This window comes from Falco rusticolus, chromosome 3 (assembly GCF_015220075.1).
Source record: "Falco rusticolus isolate bFalRus1 chromosome 3, bFalRus1.pri, whole genome shotgun sequence".
NCBI lineage: Eukaryota > Metazoa > Chordata > Aves > Falconiformes > Falconidae > Falco > Falco rusticolus.
In genome coordinates, this window is record NC_051189.1 from 59,408,255 (window position 1) to 59,432,580 (window position 24,326).

Consider the following 24,326-nt stretch of genomic DNA (forward strand, 5'->3'; position numbering starts at 1 on the left):
GAAGACGTCTAAGTGGGATATTATATAACCTATGACAATTATTAGTTTTCCTCTTTTAGTAGAAAAAGAAGAACAAATTCAGCTGCTAATTATTTTTCCAGTAGCTGAAAGAACTCAACCTGGTTCTTCAGTGGTCAAACTAGAATTTCCCCCACCTGCAGTGATGCACTTATTTTTCCAAAATAGACATCAAAAGAGATACATGCTAATTCAGATGATGTAATTATATACTTATGTAAGAGAATAGTTGGTATATAGACTGAGGTAAATGACAACACTTCCACAAAAGTGTAGAAAAACCCCAGTTTTATAGATCTCTCAATGTTTAGAGCAATAGGTGGCTTCTGTCTTTTTGCTGTAGTTCCACACCATGACCAACTCGCTGCGTAATGGGTAGCAATGTACATACTGTACTAACAGAATGTGAATATCTCATTAGCATCAAGACTTAGGTGACCTTTTAAACTCCCACCTTGCAAGTTTGTTCAGAAGAGGTTCAGAGGACATGAATCTGAAATAGTGTTAAAAATGTCAGCAGTGGCCTGCTGGCTCTTGTGTTCTAAGCCAAATGAAGTTGAGCTCATTTAGGAAATGGTGGGATGTTATTAGGAACCTTTTCTTAGAGAAGACAGAATCACAGCTATGGGAAGTGAAGAAAGGAGAGGTAAAATGAGATGACAGGGCAAGAGGGAAAGAAAACTAATGAAAAAGCAAAGTTAATATAAACTTAAAGCTATAGCCTTATAGCCTTAAAGAAAGTTAATCTAGCCTTGCACAAAAAGGTCTTTTGGAGAAAAAGATGGAAATTTGTCTTTCTGGTTATGTCTAAACTGCTGGTCTCATGAGCATGTCCATCACCCTGTACTGTCTTGTGAGTCCTGGTCATAACCATCCACCAGCTTCTGTGCACTTTTCCTTTCAAAATAAGGAAAGTTTGTGTAGGCAGAAATGGTGTTACATTGCACCCTGCTTTGCTGCTGAGGAACCAAGAGGCCAGGGCATGCCATGACCTCACTGTTTAGCAGGCTTAGTCCTGTTATAAATTATACATACCTGGAGAGATGGAATGTATTGCACATTCCTATGCATGTTATTTACATGGTAGCACTAGGTAGCAAGATTCCCTTCCCCATACTATAAAAAAAAAAAAAAAGTACTGTAACAGAGATATTAAAAGACTATATTAGATCCAAAGACTGTTGATGTTGATTGAACTGGAAAACAGGCCTCAAAATGTAAAATCTTATTATCCCTATCACGAAGACTGCTTCAATGTTGTGAGTTATCATGACTCTAGAGCAATCCTTTTAACATTTCTGACAACGGTGTTTTGTCTTTGAGAAAGCAGAACTGGGCAAAATAGACTATTTTAAGTCTCTGACCTGAGAACAGTTGGGACAAAAAGAAGGTGCCTCTCATAGAAGCTCTTTTGAGGTTTGTTCCCAGAAGAGGCCTCAGCTGGAGGGGTCAGACTTTTCTTAGTGTGGCGGTGGTTCCCTCTCTGGCCAGGTATTCCTTTAGGAATGTATGAAGCTCCATTCAAGTGCCAGCATACCACACCAAGTCGATAAAGACTGATCTCTTAATGTAAGGATGGAGCTGAAGATTTCATCTGTGATCTTCAGGACTTCCCAATTTTGGAATGCAAGTGTTATAAACATAGCCATTAGAAAACCCTTTGTATATTGATAGGTTAAATATAAGTGTCTAGTCTTAGAAATGCCAAACAGCAAAAGACTTAATCCTAACTCCTGCCCTCCTCCTTTGATTATGTAAATATGCTGCAGAATAACAACTAATCTTACAAAAACCAGCCTGGTTCTGACCAGAGAATGACTCCTTGGTTCCCTTCTTAACACCTGATTTGGAGGGAGAGGAAGGAACCGTGCTGCGAAAAAGCACAGCAGAACGCAAAGGGTGCAGCTGGAGGCAGAGACATGGAAGGAAGGGGCTGCAGCAGAGACAGTTTGGCAGAGTGCTGTAAGCAAACAGGTACCCAGAGCTTTAGCAAATACTCAAATGGTCCAGCTACCTTGGCCCCTTGGGCCCTCATCAGCACAATAGTCAAATGCATGTCTCCATTCTTTGGGAAGAGTAGAGGGGCCCTCTGTTTCATAAGTGTCACTTTCACACTGGCAGAGGAGTGTGTGTGAGCCTGCCAGCCCGGTCCCAGTGATAAATTGGGCTACTGAGGTTCCTGCTCCTTTAGAAGCCAGACCGCCACCATCACGGCCTGCTTAGCACTTCTCTGAAAACTGTGCACTCTTTTCCCTATACTACCGTTGCTAAATATTTTAGCTGTGATACACAACGTGCTTCTTCCACCAATTGAACTGAATCAAACACTTGGCCCACAGGGCTGGAGGCTAGATGGCCATTTAAAGAAAAATATGTATAATTAAATTCTGTCTCATTTTACACCTTATCCTCCCTCTCCCCTTTTATCTCCAGCTACCATTAACAGGCTCCTTTTCATTCTACCCCTTCTTATCCTTTTTCCTTCCTTCCCTTTCATCCTTGTTTGTGTCTTTTTCATTTTCCTTTACTTTAATTTTTTTCCAAATCCTTTTGATCATCTGTCTTCTTAGCCCCCCAGTTTTTTACCCAGCTGTGTTCATGGGCTTTTCGATTTTACATCGGCTTCTCCCTCTCTTCTTTCTTATGATGTTCCTACTTCTTCAGACAAATTAAACTTATTCCAACAATCCCAGGACCTGATCTTCAGCATTGTCTGTAACAAATGTTAGTCACTGTTCCTTAATGAGCAGATATGGATGGAAACAAAGCATATGGCTAGAAGGAACAGTGTGGAAAATGGGGTGATAAAATCAGTAGTATGAAAATGAATTTAATTACATTATTCTTATCATTGTATCATCCAAATGCTCATTTGCTTTGACAATGATTTTCCCTCAGCATGTGTGAAATCTTAGCCGTATACTTAATGTGTAGTGTTGTCTCTCATTTGTTATTAAAAAGCAGTGAAAGGTTTGTCTAAATGAAATCAGATCTTCATTCTACCAGCAGGAATATAATATTCAGAGCAAATGATCTTGCCAAGAATGCCTGTGCAGGTCGTGTATACATATATCTGTTTTAATTATTCCCATATGCATACACTTATTTTCTGTGGCTGTACACAGAAATATATGTACCTACATACATTTTCAATACATACATTTAGGTATTACACAGTATGTACCTAAGCACATACACAGCAGCAAGGTACACAGGAATATGAGGTAAGTTATCCAGTTACAAATTAACCTCATTATCTATTAAACTGGTGCAAATAGAGTAATTTGTTCCTTTTCACATGCTTTCAGGCAAAATGACTCTGCTTTGGGTCCTCTCGCATTTTTTCATGTTTCTAGTTTGAAACCAGCAATCTTGAACTTAGAGATTTCCTGTCTAGCATCCTTTTTTCTAATTAGAAAAAAAAAAAAGTGATAGCCCCCCAGCTTTCCTTACTGCAGCATCTGCACATTCCTAAACCCTCTGGCCATGCACTGTGACAGACTGGTTTGTTGATCAAGTTTATACTCTTCAGACTCCAGGTACCACAAAAACCTGGAATGCAAGTTCAGGAAAGAAATGCTTTTCAGTTAAATTTGGAAGGCTCTGGACACCTACGGGTGGTTTGGCATGCTTTCTCCTAATCTAAACTGATCTCTTCTCTAAATCTGGTTTGGGTTTTTGGGGTTTTTTTTTGTTTGTTTGTTTGGGGTTTTTTTTGTCATCAACTGAGGCTGATCAGTCTCTGATATCCTCCCTGAGTTCTCCTTATGCAACAATGTCCTATGCTCTTCTGCATGGCTGAATCCCACTTTGACCTCTCTCTATTCAATGATGATGAAAACATCACCACTCATACTAATTTATAATTCTCCAACTTATATCTGTCCAGAACTGGTCCTTGAGAGTGAATCAAGAGTCCTGTGTCAACGAAAGTTATTAGAACTGGTGGTTCTTGGTACTTTTTTTTTTTTTCTTTTCCCAGAGAAGCATTAAATGTCTTTTTTCAAGCAAGCCAGCTACTCAGAGAATCAGCTACTCAGAGAATCTTTTCAGCACAAAGCAGACCCCTTAATTTGGTAAAGTTACAATTTACTTCATTGCAAGATCTGAAAAAAACACCCTTTTCCCACAATTTGCAACATTCTAAAACATTTAATATTTTATGCATGAAAACTTACCTTTTAATATTGGATCAGTCTTCTGCAAACTCTTTTATTGGTATATGAGTAATATCCATAACATTAATTTCTTAAAGTCTTTAAAATAGTTTGCATTTTATAGACTGTAACTCATCATAAAACCAATATTACACATATATTACACAGGAAAGCTCATCTTTACGACAACACTGACGTTTAATTTCACTCTAAGCAGAACCAAAAGAATGCCACTGATATGTTTTCTGATTTCTCCCACCTAAAGAACTCAGTGAATTCCTAAAAACAAACACCATCAACTGAGATCAGGAATGACATAACATACATATATATATATATATATATATATACACACATATATATATACACATATATATATACTTATTCAGGACTTTCTGTGCCTTTCATTGTGTCTGGTAGAGTGCTCTCCTCCAATATATTTTTTCAAATGGGTTGAACAGAAAGGACCACAAAATACAAGCGGACCATTCTTTTTCCAAATATCCTTTTCATGCTAGCTACTGGTAAGTTCCACTTTTCTGTGTCAATCACAATTGTTTTGTCATTTTCTGGGTCCTTTTATTCTGGGTCTCTGATTCCTCTCCCCCTTCATGCCTTCCCACTTCATTAGTGCTTCTGTTACATGCTGGTTGGTTTCTTAACTGCACCTTTCTCTTCTTTGTTTCTTTGCTATCCTTCCCCTCCTTTCCTTCCCCCACCTTTTGTATTTTTCCTGGAGTCTCTTAATATAAACTAAATCTTCTAAATAGAAGAATTAAGAAAATGAGAAAAATTGTTCTCAAGGGTATGAGGAACAACCCAGAAATGTTTGCTTCTCAGTAAAACCTAAAATGTTCAGTGAACGAGAGGGATATTTTCACTTATGTTTATCTAAGACAGATACAGCTAACACAGCTGGTGTTCTGCTATTAGTGAAGAAAGTCTCGTAGCCATGTGATCTGCAACAGATTAAAGAAGCTGCAGCACATTTACGTCAAAATGGTATTTATGAAGGTCAAAATATAACTTAGGGTGACCGCTTAACTGGGCAAGAACACTGCTAAGTTATGACAGGAGGAATTATATGTAATTCTTGGTTCTTTCTTTCTTTTTTGCAATGTGCAGAGTGACAGCTTTCTAACTTAACCATGTGCCGAGTATTATGAGCATTACAAAACTCTAACATTGTTTACATTATCTTCTTGTGCAATCACTATTTTTAATATTAATAAAAATATTGACATACCTATGGAAGTTAGATCAACTTCAGAAGTCATTCATCTTTACAATTTCAATCCCTCCCAATTCCTGACTGATTTCATTTTAAATCGAATTTACTATTTTACCAGTGCATTTAGTGACTGTTAGCAGAGGCAATACACACAAAGTTCAGAACTGGACCTAGAAAAAGACAAGAATAAAACCAGCTTTTTCTTTTTTGTATCTTTAACAGGTAGCACTGTGCTACTTGCAAAAACATCTTCAGAGGCAGCCTTAAGGTCAAATGCACTGTACAGACAACACATGCTGAATAACTTCGCTATCATTTTCAGACTATTATTTCCCAAACTGGTGAAAGAATAATGCAAAAAGATCATCTCAGCCAACAGAGACCATAATCCATGGTACCACAAATCTACTCTGCTGCAGCTGCAGAAATACTTCCCACTCTACATCGATGTGAGTGAGTCTCCCCAGACATCCTCCTTAGGTCAAGGCTTGTACAACCTGTCCTTGAATCATTATGCAGAGAAACCAGCAGCCTCAGTCCTGCCAGGCAGAGGATCTACTCTGTCAAACTATTTAAGGGCATGCCTTTAGCCATACCTTTCTTTCCATCAGATACAAATGAATAAGACAAGAATTCTTTTGGTGAACCTTTTCTCCAAACCCTAATGGAAGTTGCTGAAGTATCGAAAAAAAGACCAGTGAATTTCTTTCCGCGACTCCTCATTGCAAAACAGCCAGCATGGTGTCTTCAGAGGTTCAGCAGCCCAACTCTGAGACTGAAGCAAGACAAGAGAAAGCAGAGATGAGAACGTACAAGAGTTGCAGACAGTCGAGCCTAACAGTCCTGACCTGAGCCATCACACTAGCTAGCATCCACATTCCTTCACTTTGACTCTGGCCATTGCTGGAAATCACTTTTTACAAATACATTTTCTGCTCAAAGAAGCAATAGAATAACAGAGTCTGGGGTCATCAGATATTTGACTTGTGAGTCTACCTTGTGATCTCTTGCATTTAAGCCCAGGATGCTTCCAGCTGGCCTTACCTGTAGACCAGTGGTCCATGGAAGTCTCCACTGCTCTTCCCTTGCCTCTCTCTTCTTCTCAATCCTCTTTCCACCAAGGGGGAGGCCAGTGAAAAGGCTCAGTGCTATTCCCTTCTACTTTTAGGCTAGTGTGCGAAAATACAAAGCAATGCCTATATAAAGAAAGCCCAGTCTTTTCTTTTTTGGGTATGATGTATTTCTGTCATTCAGGATGGAATATTTACAGCTTCTTTTTCTCAAGCGCCCTCTTACCATACAGGGTCACCTCATACAGATCTTCCAGGCATGCTGCAGGATCTGTCACGACACAGGCATTTCCAGATTTGTGCCCAGTGTTTACTTCGTATTTTTGCAGGGATTTCCTTCACATTTCCAGCAAGTTCAGAGTGAGCACCACTGGGATGGATCCAGTTGGGTAAGATAGATTTGTAAAGTGCTCGGGGGGTGAGGACTGGTGTCATTCATGATAGGAGATACTGTCCTAGGGATATTTATCCTGGGAGACACTCAAGAGCAATCAAAGGAGAAACACGTCTTCTAAAAGAAGCCCTACTGTAGGTAAAAGGCAACATTAGAAGTTATACACCGTGACTTCCTCGAAGTGACATGTTAGAAAATGCTTTTTCTCTAGATAGGACACAACAAAGACTAGTCAGTAGGGAGGGTTTATGCCTCTGTTTAAACTTGATGGGAATAAAAATCCAGGACTAATGAATGTTTATCAAAATGGGAGATAGGAGAACAATTTTTCAGGAGAGCAGTCAGAGACCTACAGCATTAACTAGCACATTTCCTGGAACTGTGGCAACAGCTTGGTCTGCTTCCACAGGGTGGGAGAGACAATCCAAAGAGGTTTTCTGTCATATGCAAAAAGATATGACAGAGACAGAGAGACTAAAATAAAGGTGCTCTAAGGAAGACAGCAAGAAAAAAAATGGCCTTCTTACAGTGAACTGACACAAAGATGCTTTGAATGAATATTGCTACCATCATCCATTGGTGGATGTCCACGGTTTGGGGAATAGGCTTAGAAAGAGCCATACCTTTTTGTGTGCATAACTGGGCAGCCTGTTACTCCCTGTTCTCATCTTGACATTGTTCAGCCAGAGCATGCTGGTCATCTGCTTCAGGTAGGTTCTCAGTCACCCAAAAGGTGGTAGTTGCCATAAGTCATGATAGTGAATTCACAGGGTTCAGGAGCCCTGTTCTCCTCTGCACAAAGAGACCAAATAGACCTGTGTGGCCTTTCACCACCGTCTTTAGCTCATCCCTGCACAGCTGCATAGCAAAATCAGTATGGACAATGGGGAGCTGCCACAAGATCAGGATGGTACTTAGTAGCCTGAAATGCAGTATAAGTGCTAATGGAGTGGTGTCATTCCTACTGATTTCACTGAGAACAGGACTTCATCAAATACAGAGTACAACTGGTGAAAGTGTTGAGGCACACAAATCAGGCACATGCTAGTTCTGCTACAGTGATCATGAAAAATCAAAAATATTTTGATTTCTCCTTTTGAGTTTTTCCCCAGCTACTCTGTTCCAGAAGCTGTGTATCCCTAGTTTTGAGGCATTTCAGAGATTTCATAGACACGAAGTAGACAGAAGCAGTTACTTCCAGTTATGGCATGGATTATTCCAAAGTGTTTAGTGCTCAGAAGGGAGAAATTCTAATCTAGGAAACATTAAGCTCATATCTGCAATGCTTGTGACCACAAAGGTTATTGTACCTAATTCAATTATATTCTGAAGAGCTCTGTCAATTCCTTGTTTGCATCTGACCCTTTGAATTTGGCAGAGCTATAGCTCTGAAATTATAGAAGTGTTTTAATCTAGGTGTTTTATAACTTGCTGGTGCTTGATTTTTAGTATATTTTAAAATATTTTTTCAATATATTTCTTTGTACTGTAATAAAAATAAGGATTTGTGATGAAAACTTACTGCCTCTGATTTAGCATCTGTCTCTCTGGAAACAACATACCCTTAGTTTATAGCTTCAGACAATGACTGGTCGGTTCCTCAACAAGAGAAAATTTCCTCAGCAATGCTTGCATCTGATCACTGCATAGGAGAAGCAAGAAAACAACATTGTCTCATTTGCCACAGAAATTTATCTTTTTGAAAGCTGTAACTGATACTACTATGAAGCCCTCTGAATCTGGCTAGACTTTTTATTTTTATATGGATAGTGGTTTTGCCTGAAAACACAACTGTAATTCCCATTAATACTGGTGTGAGGGTAAAAAACCAAAATCTACTACACCGCCGCTTTCCTGTGTGTAGAATTCCCATGCACAATAAGCAACAGCAGGATCAGCACTCATTTTGAAAAGCAAAATAGCATGTAATGATTCACCACATCTGCAAAGCTTTCCTGACTTTTATGTATCATGGTTTTATTTTGGTAATCATTCTTGTCTCATCAGAATGGTTATTTAAACTTGTGAGAGGAATCTATTTCAGCATTACGTTTTAGCACATACATTTGTATCCATCATAATTCTTAATACAGACTTAATAAAATAATTTAACAGTTAGTATAAAATCAATTATGAAATAATTGATTTTTAGCACAATAGTGCATGAAGCACAAGAATCAATAGCATTCATGGCCACAAATTTTGAGTTATCTTTACCGATGCCTTTGACAAATGAATAGGTAGCTGAATTTCTACTAATATTATTATGTGTAACTTGCTAAAAAATTTCACTGCATGCAAATAAAGACCTTCTTTGATTGAGTATGTTTCTGCTCTTATTTCCTCCTGTGCTTGCTCCCCTCTTCGTCTCCTCAGGGCCACACTATTTAAATAAGCTCCCATCATTTTCAGTGGAATGACTTGCTAAAGGGAAATATTTGTGTCCCTTCACTGGAGATCTGCTGTTGGTATGAAAGCAATCAAGAGGAAAAAATGATGGTATGAAGCACATTTAACTTTCACGCCTCTTCATCATTCTGCACAAGCAAACACCAACAAGATTTCAATCATAAGTATATTGAAATACATTCCTCCCCTTTCTAAAAAAGCAGAAACATTAAAAAAATGAAAATAAAGGATTAGAAAAAATACTAATAAGACAAGCAGAATTTACATGTGAACCTTTCAGCTTTGCAGTATCTCCCCTGATCCGCTATTACCATTTTTCCAAGAAATATTCAAATACTTCCAAATACACAAATATAAAATAAATTCTACAAATGACTAACACAAACTGCATAATTTAGAGTTGTCATCATTATACCATATAATTTATTTATCAACAACTTTTTAACATATTTAGGTAAAAACCTGCAGCCAGCACAGGTGGTGGTGTGAGAGGTTATACTTAGATCTATGCTCATATGCTGCCTCTTTGATGGATTCTGCATCACTGACTACTGTGTCTGCCTGCTCAGAATTGCTTCTGATGAGATGGTATCACTGTGTTTTGCAACAGTATAAATTGTTGTTAAAGTAGACTTCACAGGGAAAAAAAAATCAATTTTTTTGTTGAAAGAGAAGTTACAAGATATAAAGTGCACTTCCTTCTGCTGAGATACAACTGTAGGAAAAAATTCTTAACTTCACGTTCCGATAGGATCCAATTTAACAACATCTCATGCATCTCATATGATAATTGTATCAAAGTTATAGTAGGAAGTTGTCTAGAGTTGCTGTTGACAACAAGGATGCTACATTGCTAAATAAGAGTTAGTAATGAAGAAGCAGAAGGAAACTAATTCCATTCATGAATGACTGTTTTAGGACCTATGAAAAAATCCAAAGAGGTCACATATTTCACTTCTGTTTCACAAACTCCTAATTAGCTGTAAATGAACTTTTGAAAAAATTTAACCTTATGCCAAGGCAGAGCTACTATTACATGATGCTAATTCAGAGCTGTTGGAAAAAAAATAAGAACAATACATGTGGGCAAAGAAATGCAAAAGTCTACAGGCAGACAGAAAACTGACCTTATATTTGAATTGAATATGGCTTTTCGGTTGGCTTTTGCTTCTGGCATTGCTTTTGCTTTTGGCATTTTTGGTGGAATGAGCCCAAGATGTCAGAAATATATTCTAACCGGAGACACCATCTGAAGGGCTCTCGTAGATGTGATCAGTCAACGTTAGCACTGATGGCATCAGACATCACTATTCCAGTTGTTGGTTTCAGTCCTCTGCCTTATATGAAGACGTCTGAAAAACAAACTTTTGTCAAGTATTTCTAGGGATTATTGCTAAAGGGAATGTTTCATCTGATGGGAGCCTGCAGAGAAACCCACTTTGCGAAAGCGTTTACTTATGGAGAGGGATGGACTAGAATATTTTTAGAAGAACAGGTATAAAGCTATAGCTTTACTGGTATAACTCCATGTATGTTCTTTCTATTGTGTAATTAATGTTAATTTATTTTGGAACATTTACTCTGTCTTGGAAGACTGAGAAGTTAGCTTACTTCACAGTGTTTATCTCCTAAATTTTGATTCTTCTGGTGTCACTCCTTGACACGGTTGATTACAGAAGCACTGAACATAAAGAATAGCAACTTGAAGTTCAAATGAGTAGGGAGAGGTAGGACAGTACAGAACTTTGAAGACAACGAAATTAAGCCTAAATTTGTAATAGAAAAGGATGTTAACCCAGATGAATGACAAGATCAAAGCAATGAGTGACAAAGATGATATTGCAGTCTGTATTTGTACAGACTTTGAAGACTGAATATATGAATATTTGCAAGTATTTGCATTTGAACAATCCTGGTTTTCCGTTTCTTTCTGATCCTGACCAATCCTATTCGGCCATACACAGATCTGAAGGTTATACACTCTCAGTTGGCACAAGTAGGTGTTTGTTTAACAGTATTAGGTATTTGAACTATTTTGCTCTCATCTTCTGCATGTACCTCCTGATGGTGTTGGCAGAGACCCAGCTAAGGATGTACACATTTTGACAGAAGTTAAGAACTAAGTAGTAAAAGAAGAACAGTGAGGATACTTTACAAGATATGGGAAGCTAGAAAAAATATTAAAAGCCCTGTAATATACTTGAAGATGCAAAGGTGGAAAGCAAGATGGCTCTGAGTGCAGTTATTACTGTACTTATTACAGTTACTACTGTACTTATGTAGTATATTATAATATAGCTTTAATGGCCCTGATCACCCTCACCTGGGGCCTCCACCCACACCCTCTGCCCAGTTGTCCCAGGTGCCCCATTTCATCTCACCCTGGGGGGGCCTTCAGTCTCTGCGGGAGCTATGCTAGAGGGATACTGGTTTCCATGTGTCTGGTCACAAAACTGGTTGACCCAGGCCCCAGCCTGTGGGTTGATTTCTGGGCTTGATCTTGGACCTGTCTTACTATTGCAGACCTGCTTGGTGATCACTGAACGTTGTCCTAATCCTGACCCACAGATTGTCTTCCTGCCTCATCACTGTGAACTTGCTTGATGATCTGGAAACTTGGTTGATTCTGGCCATGCTCTCCTGGCCTGTCCTACTTACCTTGCTGGGGCTGGTGGATCAGACCCCTTGACCCTCTCCTGCTGAGAGGTGTTACTGTACTCAGCTCCTGGCTCCCCATCCCTTAGGGAACAGCTGACCCTTTCTGTTCCCTGACAGAAAGTTCAAGTTTGAAGAGGCCTCCTTCTCACATACACTATACAGCAATAAAATATTTCTAAGAGGACCGTTAAAAGCCACAATGGGTTTAACTCTTTGTAGATTGTTAAACACAATAGATTTCTAATAAAATGCTGACAATCAGAAGACAAGGCAGGATTTGGCTTGCAGACATCAAAATGCATCAAACACAACCTGATACGAGGTACATGTTCTTCCTTGTCCACACAAATCACACGTGCAAGTAGGAGGAGACTGTTGATCATGGAATCAAAAAGGTTGCTTCCAGCAGATGAGACAGCATTGCATATAGAGTTATTTTTTTTCTGAGTTTACAAGCTTCTACCTGCCTAGGCTACACTCTGTCATATCCATCTTACTATAGCAAAGTGTGAGATTATGAAATAGATATTCTTCCACAAAGCAGCTATTTGTTCTTGGGCTTGAACTAGCAGTAACCATCTCCATACAGTGCCAGCTGTTCGTCTTTGTTCCCCCCCCGACATTCAGATCCTAAAGGTCCCTCACTGCTTTCCTTGGATATTTCAAACCATTTTCTCACTTCTGTTTCAACAAGTTTTGATTAAGGACTGCTTCTGTCTAGCCTTTTAAGTACTTTTTTCCAAAGATCTGTTAATGTGTTTTCTCTCTCAAGTCCTAGCTATGGTTTAATATCATGGCCAGGAGCAGCCATGTAGAATCTCCTCAGCTATTACAAAAAATGTTGGCTTTTAACAGTTGGAAACAAAAAGGACTTTGTTTTTTATTACCACCAAACTGCGGAGTGACCAAATGAATAAGGGATGGTGTCCTTGGTATGGAATGGATCGTTATCGTTGCTTGCAGAAATCATAGGTACCAAAAAAAGAAAAAAAAAAAAAAAAGTCAGGCAGTCATATTACACATGATAATATCTGATAGGGAGCAGCCACAGTTGTGATTAGCACATATTGGTGCCAAATGAATGACCAGGGATCAATTCCAGTGCCAGCAAGCCCCAGCAGCAATAAGCAGGAAAGATGATGAGCCTCTGTTGAAGATGGAACATTTTGTATGCAGCAACTTTGCAGCTGGTTTTGATTTACCTTAGATTCCGGGGAGTTCTCTGTTGTTCCTCAGAGGCAGGGAAAGACAAGAGTATGGGGTGGACATGATCTTTCAAGGACACTACTATATCCTCACCCTATCCTTCAAATAAAAAAAAAAGGGGGGGGGGACATACCTAACTTTTTGAATAAACAATAGAAGATTTATTCAGAACACTACATTTGTCACTGAAATAGCTCTTCAGTAACAAATGAAACCTTTACAGCATCTATGGATACAGATATATTAAACAGTATGAAATATAATTGAGTATAATGCAATCAATAAATCCTGGCATATAGATAAGCATACTTTTTTTTCTTTTTGAAGCTTTTTACAAAAGATCAGTATGGAAAAGGTGAATAGTATCAGTAAAAACCTGGGTGAGAAGATAAAGCTACCCAAAGATCAGTGAACATTGGTGAAGAAGATGTTGCTCTGTATTTAAGAAAGAGTAACAAATGGGAAAAAAACTTTTAGGTTTGGCATATTCTCCCTTGACCTACAGAGATGATGTATCATATTTAAACAGTAGTGTCATTGAAAGATTCATGAAGCTTGTCTGTCTGAGCTTTAAAACAAGATGGAGTGGGATAGTGAAAATCATTCTTGTCCAACTACTTTATAATGCAAAAATAGCTTTGAGCTGTGAGAGATTTGTTATCTGCTACTGATCCAAAAGATCAGGTGACAGCTGTGTAGCCCACATTCTTGGCCACTTAATCAGCATTGTCACAGGTCAAAAAAAGGCAGGTTGTTTGGGCCTTCTTCCAACATTTGAATACAAGTGTTCGCTTTTCTATTTGTGCTGTAACATGAGCAAGAGAGTGCTCCTGGTTTGTATCATTATAGGAAGGGTGACTTCATGTTATGGATTATGCAGAGTGGCCTTGATGTCTTATGGAATTTGAGATATATTTACTTGTTCTTGTGCCAGTAATATAGAATGAATAGCACTGTGAATATAATTAGTGCCTTAAATCAAAGGTAACAACTAATTAAACACAATATATATGTAATTGTTAGGCATATATGTATGCCTATCCTAAGAACTTTTCCTTGACATTGGTCAAGTACTTCTCATTCCACATTACGGTAAGTATTAAGACCTCAGACCTCTCAAACCAGTAATATAGTTGTCTATCAGTTTGGAATTTTCAAAAATCATTCGTCAGAAGCAGCTCAGAGATCTGGAATATTGGAAATGGATGTGCAAGAGAATGATCAGCAGGGAGAGGGCAGCTGAGCCAGGGAAGTTTGTGTAATAGATGGTGTAACTACATGTAATATATCATCTGGTTGTTTAATTTTCCCCCAGTGGGATATATATAAATGCCACATTTAACACAAAACAAAGCCTTTGCAATGAAGCCTGGTTACGTGCATTTCCTTATGTACACTAAAATCTAGGAAATAGTTATGGCAGCTTTCAGATTTTTTCCCTCCTTATTCCGCATGTCCTACTGTCTCATTATTTGACTCCTTTCAGCAGGAGTAGCTATATTTGTGGTATTTGTGATCTTTGATGTCCCTAAGCTGAAGTGTGTGTATGTAGGGAATTGTAATCAGGTATTTCTTTGAGGTGATGCAGTTCAAGAACAGATGCAAAATATCTGTCAGTAAGAAACATCAGCAAAGTACTTTTTTTTCTTTTCCCCAAGATGCTTCCAATCCCCTTTCCAGCCACAGCTTAGCCCTTAATGAACTCCCTTGAAGGCATCCTTGGAATCAAATCACTAGTGAACCTGTGGGTTTTGTCTAGTGTTTTCTTGATGCTCTAGTTCTTTTTTGTAGTGTTTCTGGACTGTTTTCATACACGCTCCAGTACTAAAACAGCAAACCACAGCTAACAATTCCTAATCAGCCATGCATGACCTGTATTTTCTATTGTTCTTGTTTAGCTATTCCCTAGAGCTTAACCGTTTCTTAGATTTGCCGTAATTAAAGCAGAATGGTTATGCACTTTAGCCTTACTCCTACTATAACTGTGACCAAACACTCTTACAGGCTCTTCTGTAATCCACAGAACTTGGTGACTTTCTATCTCATCTTCACTAAGCTAACTCTAGACAGCTGTGGATACAGGCATGGGGTTTTCGATTCCCTGTAACAGACAGGGTTGAGAGTTACGGTTGTATGTCTGAACATGATATTTTACTACACTGTTGGGATTGACATTTGTTGATCAGTGGTACAATTTCACGTGTGTCTGGATATTGTGAACTTCAAGTGAAGTCATCATTAGCATAAGCATTGGTGTAATTGTTCATTTCTGGATTTTTAGCGACAGATCTACTAGAAGATGAATTTTAAAGTTACATTTACTGTAAGTAAGAAGTCTCATAAGCAATGTAACTTACCTTCAGGTTTTTTTAACAGTTTTGTAATTACAAAGGTAGCACTTTCAAGAACAGCTACAGTTTCTAATTTATAGAATCTGTAACTGCAGCTTTTAAAGAACATAAAATTTGCATAATTATGCAACCAGGAAAAAATTGTAAAATGAAAAATTTAGTATTTTTATTGCAAGGTATCCCTAGGTTACCAAGGCTCTGGCGAATTAAGGTAAGTTTTTTCGGGGAGAAGTCTGGGAATTTCCAAGCAAATAATAAACGAAGAGAATGTTCACAAGTCAAAAGAAAAAGTCTGACGTCAGGAAAACACAACAATTAATGCTGTTCTGCCCCCTTGCGTTAACTTTTGAGGTAACTGCCATGCCCCCACGTACCGAAAAGTTCATGTCCGTTCGTGATTGCATCACTTAACAAATGCATTAGCAAGTCCATAATAGAGCAGTGTCCTGACAACAGCACGGTTCGGCGATCACTGTTAATGGTAACAGTCTAACTTTGAAGATGATGTATTATATATAAAAATAATACAAAAGATGCACAAATCATTAATACGTTGTAACTCACGTTACCACGTGGGGGATGGGTAGAGTTAAGACTTCAGTGGAAAGGAGAGTGAAGCCGGCTAACTATGTATAAGAGTAGTATAGAAAACAGAGGACCTGTGCTGGAGAAAAATGAGAACCTAGAACCTGATGCCTTGTGTTTGTGGTTGCCAGCTCAAACCCTTAATTGCAGCATTAGCTAGATTCCTGGTTTTACCATTTCATTTGTAACTCGCAGGGAATAAACAGGCACCAAGTTTGGCCACACTGGCTTTTGAAATAGGCAGAAAGCTTTCATTGAAATTGACAGCCAGCAAAAACACTTCCACCTCCAGGAGTTCAATTTAGAAAGAACTGGTTGGAAACCAACAAACACAACCTTGCAGCGTCTTGGGCACAAGCAGCCAAAGTCCCAACGTGAAGAAGATTGTCAAGCAGCTGCATTCCGTATGTGATGTACAGATACATGCCAGAAGTCGCAGACTGCAAATATTGAAAACTAACTGCCATTTTAACGTGATTTGACTTCCATAATTCACTATCTAACCCTGCCAATTCAGGACGTCGTTCTTCAGGCACAGGAGTAAAAGCTGCGACCCTGCTCGGAGCCGAGGGCCCAGGCAGGGGGTCCCCAGAGGTCCTCTGTGTGTGTGTGTGTGTGTGTGTGTGTGTGTGTGTCCCAGCCGCCCCGAAAGGCTGCGGAGGGGCGAGGGGCGGCTGTGACTGAGGGCTGGGCAAGGCGCTGAAGTTTTATTAGCGGCACACGAAATGAGTAGCAATTTCTTTACAAGACAGTGTCGCTCGTCGCAGCCCGGAGGAAGCCATTTACATCTTAATTCCCTCTAAGTATCAGCCTTCGCCGTGAGGGCACAGCTCTTAGGCTCGCGGTTTTCGCGGAAGACCGAGTCGTGGCCTCGAACTAGTTCTTCCGACAGGCTCCAGGTCGCCTGGAAAAAAACAAAACAAAACGACTGCGAGCAGCCGGCGCTTTCCCCCGCTCTCACATCCACCCTCCCCCGTCCCGGTGACTCGGGGCAGCGCCACAGCGGCGGGGCCGGCGTGCGGCGCGCGAGACGCCGCTGCCCCGGGGCCGGGCTGCTCGGCGGGGTGCGGTGGGGGTGGGGGTGGGGTGGGTGCAGCCGCTCCCTCAGGGCCCCGTCCCGGCGGGACAGGGAGCCCCGGCGGCCCCAGCTCCAGCGTCCGCCGCTCTCGCCGGGGCCGGCCCGCGGCAAAGTTACCGAGATACTAGACTGAGATTTTTCTTCATTATTATCTTTCCGGTTCCTCCTCCTCTCTCCCACTGTCCGGGATCTTTCGACACCATCCCGCCAGGCACGCAGCCACCTCCTCTGCAAACAAAGCCGCTCTCGGGGCGGCGGAGGGGGGCGGGAAGCAGACTCGAGCGCTTCGGCTCCGCAGGCGGCGGCCGCGACCGAAAGGCTGTCATCGGCCACCCGCCGCTGGAGCCCGCGCCGCCTCGCCCTCTAGCGGCGGAGAGCGGCGGCGCCGGCGGCTGGGCGTGACGTTCGGCGCTCCCTTTAGCCTGCCTGCCTGCCGGGGGGGACCGCGAGTCAGTCAGGGAGCCGAGCTAAACCGGGACCAACGGCGGCGCCGGGAGAGGAGACTCCGGGATTAAGGGTGCCCCCCCGGGCAGCGGGGGAGGCCAGCGGCGCGGAAGGCGTGGGGCGTCCGCCGGGCCCCAGGGCGAGGGCAGCGGCGCGGCCGGAGGCGGGAGCCCCGGGCACTTGGCAGCCCTCCTGCCCTGCCCTGCGGAGCGGAGAGAGGGCGAGGAGGGGGAAACAGCCCGCGGGGCACCAAGGAGGGGAGCCTGCCCCCCCTCCCCCCCTCCGCTGCCTCACTGACTGGAGGGGGGCGAGAGGGGCGCCTCCTACTTTGGCAAACACTTTGGCACTTTGCTGGATCCGGAGCACGAAGGGGTGGAAATATGGAGAAAGTTGGAACTTGCCTGGTTACTTTGGCCGGACTTTTGCTGGCAGCGGGAGCGCAGACGTTCACAGGTAAGGAGCCGCCTCGCCTGCCCCGGGGCCAGGCAGCCCTCCCGCGGGACGGGGCGGCGGAGGGGCGAGGGGGGAGCGCTGCCGTTCCGTAGTCGGTCGGGTTTGGGGTTTTTTGTCTGTGTGTTTTCTTTCTGCCTGTCCCCCTGGCAGGGCTCGCACTTCGGAGCCGCTATGTACGGTGCGGGGGTGGGAAGTGTCTGGAGGAGGCGGCGGCGGGCGCAGGTTTGCGCCCCTGTGCCCCGACGGCACGGGCGCCGAGGGGAGGGGGGGAGGCTGGCGGGGCTCGGGCGGCCCGAGGGCAGGGCTGGAGGGACGGGCGGGACTCGGGCTCGCTCCGGCGTTTGTCCGCCGCCGACTTCCCGAAAGTTTCCCGCTGCCCCGGCGCAGGAGCCGTAGGGCCAAGGTGCGCCGCCGCCTGCCCCCGCCGCCCTCGCCTCCCCGCTCCGCCCGGCGACGGAGCGGGGAGAACTTGGGGCGCTCCGCGGCGGGCGCCCTGCCGCTCCGCCTGCCTCGCCCCGCTCCCCCCGCAGCTCCCCGCGGTTTGCGCTGCCCGCCGGTGCGGCTGCGAAGCGGCGGCAGAACCGGAGATAAAGCCCTGGCCCCTGGTTTCCAGCCGCCCCGAAACGGTCACCTCGGCGGGCAGGGCAGAGGCCGCCCGCATCTGCGGGTGTCAGGATGCGCATCCAGCCAGGAGCCCGGCGAAACGCTCCCTCAGCAGCTCTCTTCTGTTCGCCCGAGTCCTGGAGCTGCTGATGGCTAGCTTGGTCTCCGGTCCTCTGCCTGCACCCCTGGCCTATTTATATGTTGAAGAAACCCGTGATTTTAGACAGAAATTTGGATTGTGAAATAGCTCTGTGTGCTTCCCTGCAAAGAGTAACCAGATTTTTTGTTTGTTTATTTTGTTCCTAACATGAAGTTAGTGCAACTGAAAAGCACGTTAAATTGAAGACATCTGGTCTTCAGTTCATGTGAAGTGTGCTTTGATCTGGTGGGAAGCGATACTTTTGACTTTCCTTGTTGCTCAGGCTGCACAATAGTTTACATTTTGTACGTTACATGTTGCTTCTGTGCAGCACTGCAGCTAAACCAAGTTTGATGGCTAGGAATCAGTGGTCTGTTTAAAAGCTTTTTAAAACATTCAAAAATTATGGCTTTATGTTAGGTTCCAGGGACCTTTTGTACATGCAGCTGCATTTCCTCTAATTTCTCTCCAGCGTTTTTACTGCAGATGAGACAAGAGGATCCCTCAGCAGAAAAAATGTTTTGTACAGAGGTGATCTATAACAACGATGAAATCGTTTTTTAAACACTCATGTTAGGATGAAGCTATGCTCTGTAGTGAATTATGGAACTGAACTCATGTATATTAGCCCTATAACTCATTAATATTGGAAGTCTAGGGTCCAGACTTCAGTGAGAGCTCTTGCTTTATTAAGATAAATCCGTAACTCATTGCTGACCTGTGTGAACTGTCTTGTTTAAAGTTAAGCTGCGGCAACTCTTCTCCTCCTGGATATTAAATGACTTGTGTGTGCGATATGCTGATACTATACTGGGGTCAGCATTTAAGTCCTGTTCATGTTGCTGAAGAACAAACCCACATTAGTGTTAGAAATGAATACAACAGATAAAAATCTATTGCCTCACGCTGTGGAAAGAACTGTGATATAAACAGCAAACAAGTCACATATGACTTGTGCATACATTTATTAAAAAGGTGTGATTCTAACCCGTCTGAATTACTGAAAAACAGAGGCTGCAATTTACTTCAGTGAGATTGCAAAGGATGTCACAGGATGCAGAATCTGGCCCACTTTCTCCACATGTGTGCATATATGTGTATGTTAAATATTGAATGTAAAGATTATTTGTAAAGATGCAAGTACAGACTTTTTTTTTTTTTTTTCCCCCCCAATACGTATTCTTGGCACTGGAAACAAAACTGATTAAATTTACATTTTTGTACTTTACCATTTGAAGTGCGTGCCTGGGAGTAATTTTTGCTTGGGGAAAAAAAATTGCTGTTGCTTTTGTTAAAAGCTTGATGCATCAGTGTCATAGAAATTAAATTACAGGAAAATCTGTCCTTGAGTTGGGTAGTTCTCTTTTGTAATACCTGTCTCTTGGTACAGACAGGCGTTATGTGACTAACCTATAAAAAGTTTAAAAACAAACAATGAAAAAAGAAACAAAACTAATTCCAAATACATTCTAAGGAAAGAATAGCAATGAGTGAGTTAAGTAATCTTTGGCATTACTAGTTCCCTTTTTATTTTTACCCTTTTCTAAAATTACTGATTTTTTTTTACAGAGATAGGTTCTAATGTTATATTCGGCTATTGTTTTATCTGAGTTTCTTATTTAGAAAATAATCTTACTGAAAGATCAGATCTTGGCTTTTTAAGGCCTGGAAGCTTTCAATCTTTTGAAAGCAGCTTAACAGTTAATAACAATGGGATTTTCTCTGAGTCCTTAACTAAATAGTTTCAAATTCTGGATTCATCAGTTCAAGAAGCAAATGGTCTCAAGAATTTGCATTCAAGAGATGTTACTGAAAACATTGTCTTAAATAGATAATGCTGCTTAAGTTTTTAAAAGTAACTGAGGTCTTTCTGTAAGAGTAGGTTTGGGTTTGGTTTTTTTGGGTTTTTTTTTTTTTTTAGTTTCTGTCTGAGAAACTGTAACACACCTAATTTAGCTGGTTTTGTTTGTAATTTTAACATAAATGTTATTGTGAAGACGATGCTAATATTGCGAAAGTTCCTGAAACATGGTGTCCCTGTCATACAAAATGCCACCTGACTCCACCGTGTTCCTTCTTCTGTCTCCTTGGCAGATTATTTAGGCTAGTGAAAGCAATCCACTGCTGTAAGGGATTTAGGTCAAACATACAGATGTGGAAAGTTAGAAGGGACATTGTAAGCCTAAATATTAGGCCTTATATAAAATGAAGGGTCTAGATGAGATGAGTTCTGTCAGATACCAGAATAGGGAGCTGAAATTGAAGGCAAGGAGATGTGTCATAGAACTCAGAAACTGTTTTTATGAAGGCATCGTGTTGAGATAGATGTAAATTTACACACAGCCTGAATTCTGAAATTGGTGCTTCTTGCTTATAACCTGAATCTGACCGAGAGAGGGCTATTATTATGCTTTTATGTTGTCTATTGCTGTGGAAGGCATCAAGGTTGTATATTAACACACTCTTTTTATGGTACTGAATTTAAAAGTTTTAGTTTTTCTCTGAGAAGCGATGAGTCAGATGGACTGACTAAAAGTGCTTGTAGGAGGCCATTCATAATGAACTCTGCACCAGGACTAGTAGCAATCATGAGGAGAACGGGACGCAAAGTGCTGTACAAAAATTGAAAATTACTTTTCCTAGCGACTAGTAAAAGTTTTACATAGCAAATAGTAGCCCTCAAGATATTTCATGGATTAAAAATACAAAAACTTGCATTCTGAATGGTTGTTGTGCCTTATATTAATCTACTTCGTTTTTGGATGTAAGCTCTCCAAAAACAAGAATCACATTTTCCAAAAACAGATGCAACAAAGAAGTTTGACATGCTGAAGTTCAAACTTACTGTGATGATGTTGATATTTGGTGACTGCAGAGGGAAAACAAAAGGAAAGAATATAGGTTAAGTCTTCGCAGGCCCTGTCGCAGCTGAAATGAAGCTCCTGGCAATCGGAGCAACGTACGGAAAATAAAAAGTTTCTGGTATAATTAACTGGGTTTAAAGAGATTTCTCAGAGTATTCAGGATCTCTGTTTGGAAGACTTTAATAGCTATTCTGATCACTTTACCAGCAAAGAGCTCTAACTGTGGTTATATCTCATTTTAACAAATTCTGCTTTTGCTCACATTGCTTATTCCAGCTGCTTTCCTTCCTCTCCACCCATCCATCAAGTCTGTATTCCTGCACTTCCTAAGGGAAGTAACATATGCTAGTGAAAGTGCAGCTTTATTAGCAGCTGACACAGTTGTCAGCTCATCAACAAAACTATTCCAGTTCAAGTTCATAGCATGGACTTGGCTTTGTTAAATAGTTAGAGTTGTGGGGCAAGACGCTCAAACTAAACTTCCTGCTGTCACAGATTTTTGCTGCTGCTATTACAGCTGTTAGGTGAATAGGTGAATGACTTGATTTGTGTTTTACACCTAAGACTATTTATGTTTAAAACAGTCCAGGAAATTAATGGAAGCATTTTGAATAATTGGCTTCTAAATATGTCTGTCTTTTTTTTCCTTTTTTTTTTTTTTTTCCTTTTTTAAAAATTTTGACAGTAAGATGAAATAAAGCTTGTGTTCCCCTGTAAACTGGGATGTACATCAGAGTACTTCAGGTCAAAATGAGTGTTGGGGCTTTAGAAGTGGCACAGTTTGTCAAAAAAGAAACTGTGTGGTGGGTATGTGGGTTACTTTTTAAAATGTATTTTATTTAGCTACTCTGATCTTGTTCTGGTGTCAAAACTAAGTAATAGAACATCATCACAAGTTAAAAATAAATCCTACAAAATATTACAAGGATGTAATAACACTGGGGAAAAAATCTTGTGATGTTTATTTGGTCTCACGATTTAGCAGTTGTCAGAATCCATGTAGAAAACAAATCACAGTGTCCTGAAACAATACAGCAGCATATAATTTATGAAAAAATAACATATTTAGTGCTTGCAGAAGTTGCTAGATTGACAGCTAGAGAGACCAAATCCTCAGGCAAATCACAAAACATGTTAGGATGGAGCGAGTAAGCTTCTGAACTCCATCTCAGTAATGTCATTTGAGTCTGACCTGAAGAAATGTGCAGACGGTTTATTTTTCATGTGTGCTCACTCATACACTGAGATGGTCAGCAAATGTGTCAAACAGCCTAGCTGCCGGTGGCCAGGTCAGTTTTACATGTTACTGCTGAGACAATTGGTTCTATTTGCATCATTACATTCAGCTAGAGGAAGATAATAGGTGTAGACTTCATAGAACAAAGTCCAGTGATGTGTGATCAGGACCTGTGAACTGATCCTGTATTTCCCATGTGGCAGCTTTATGCTAAAGGAAATGCCATTTGAGAGGGAAATCTCTTGTATATAAACCTCGTTAGTATTACTGTCAAACACGTATTTGAGGTAGCTACATCACTAAGTTTTAAAGATGTTTTTCCCCAGAAAATGACATACATTTATGAATACCTTTCCTCTCACATTTATGACTTTGGTGTAAAGAAGTAGTTCTGAAAAATTTCCCAGGAATAAATTGCTCTGTTGGTGTGTGCATGTAGCTGAATTATCTGCACAACTTATTTAGGAAAAATTTACAGTCCTCTTTATTTAGTTTGATTTTGCTCATAACTTCGGATCTGTATTTCTGATTTAATCTGTAATGTTACCAATGTATTAAAAAGGATTTCAAGAAACCAAAACCAATTTGGAGCATGTGGTCATGTGTTCAGGAGGAAAAAAAAAATCTAGCAAATTTTACAGTGTGATTTCATTCTCCCGCTATGTTCACATACTTCTCTCTGATTTTTTAGTCTTCGTGAGTTTTGCCTGCTGTGATCTGCTGCTGATCACTAGGTGTAGCTGCATCTCTAAATCCACTTCTCTAAGCGTAGAAAGAGGAAGGGCTGTGGACTGGGCTTTATGAGAATGTAGGTGTATTTGGAGCTGGGGAGGTGTGAAAATCCATGATGGAGTTTTGTGACCTAGAGTATTTTAGTCTATTGGTGGCTTGTTTGCACCAGTTTGATTATAACACAAATTAACTTTTAATTACTTGTAAAAAGGCTGATTTCAGTATTAGTATTCAACAGAAGGATGAATGAATGCTCTAATATAACAAAAATACATAATAAAACACATGAAATCACAAAGAAATTGTCAGTGCTGTCTTAGTGGTTTAAATGCAAGGGCTATTGCTATAGAAATCTGATAAGGTTATATTGATCCTTGTCTTAAAGAAAAGCTTAAGTGTTGTGTATGTCTTCTCACAACCTATTAAAAAGCTTTCTGTTCCATTCATTTTCAGAAATTATGTTGCTGTCAGTGGAATTCTATACTGCTTTTGGAATAAAGTGTTGTGCTGGTTTTTAAGCCATGTGACTTCCATTAATGTTATGAGGAGATGCAGAGGATAAGTCCTCACATATGCTTTAAAAATGAAGGAAAGGCATTTTTCTGCCAGGATTTCTGAGTAATAACAGTAAAAATAAAGGTGTATTTATGCGTCTAACACATACTCATGCTCAGTAGCTGCAAGGAATAAGAAACCA

General features: G+C 40.9%; 1 protein-coding gene across 11 annotated transcripts in view; it reads left to right on the forward strand.

The window, feature by feature from the left end:
* Nucleotides 1-17,516: 17,516 nt before the first annotated feature.
* Nucleotides 17,517-24,326, forward strand: part of PTPRM (protein tyrosine phosphatase receptor type M) — a 482,524-nt gene continuing 475,714 nt past the window's right edge. For all 11 annotated transcript variants that reach the window (XM_037380694.1, XM_037380695.1, XM_037380697.1 and 8 more), the window contains exon 1: nt 17,517-18,054. In XM_037380694.1, coding sequence (XP_037236591.1) covers nt 17,982-18,054 — 73 coding nt within the window. In that variant the 5' untranslated portion in view covers nt 17,517-17,981. The remainder of the gene's footprint in view (nt 18,055-24,326) is intronic.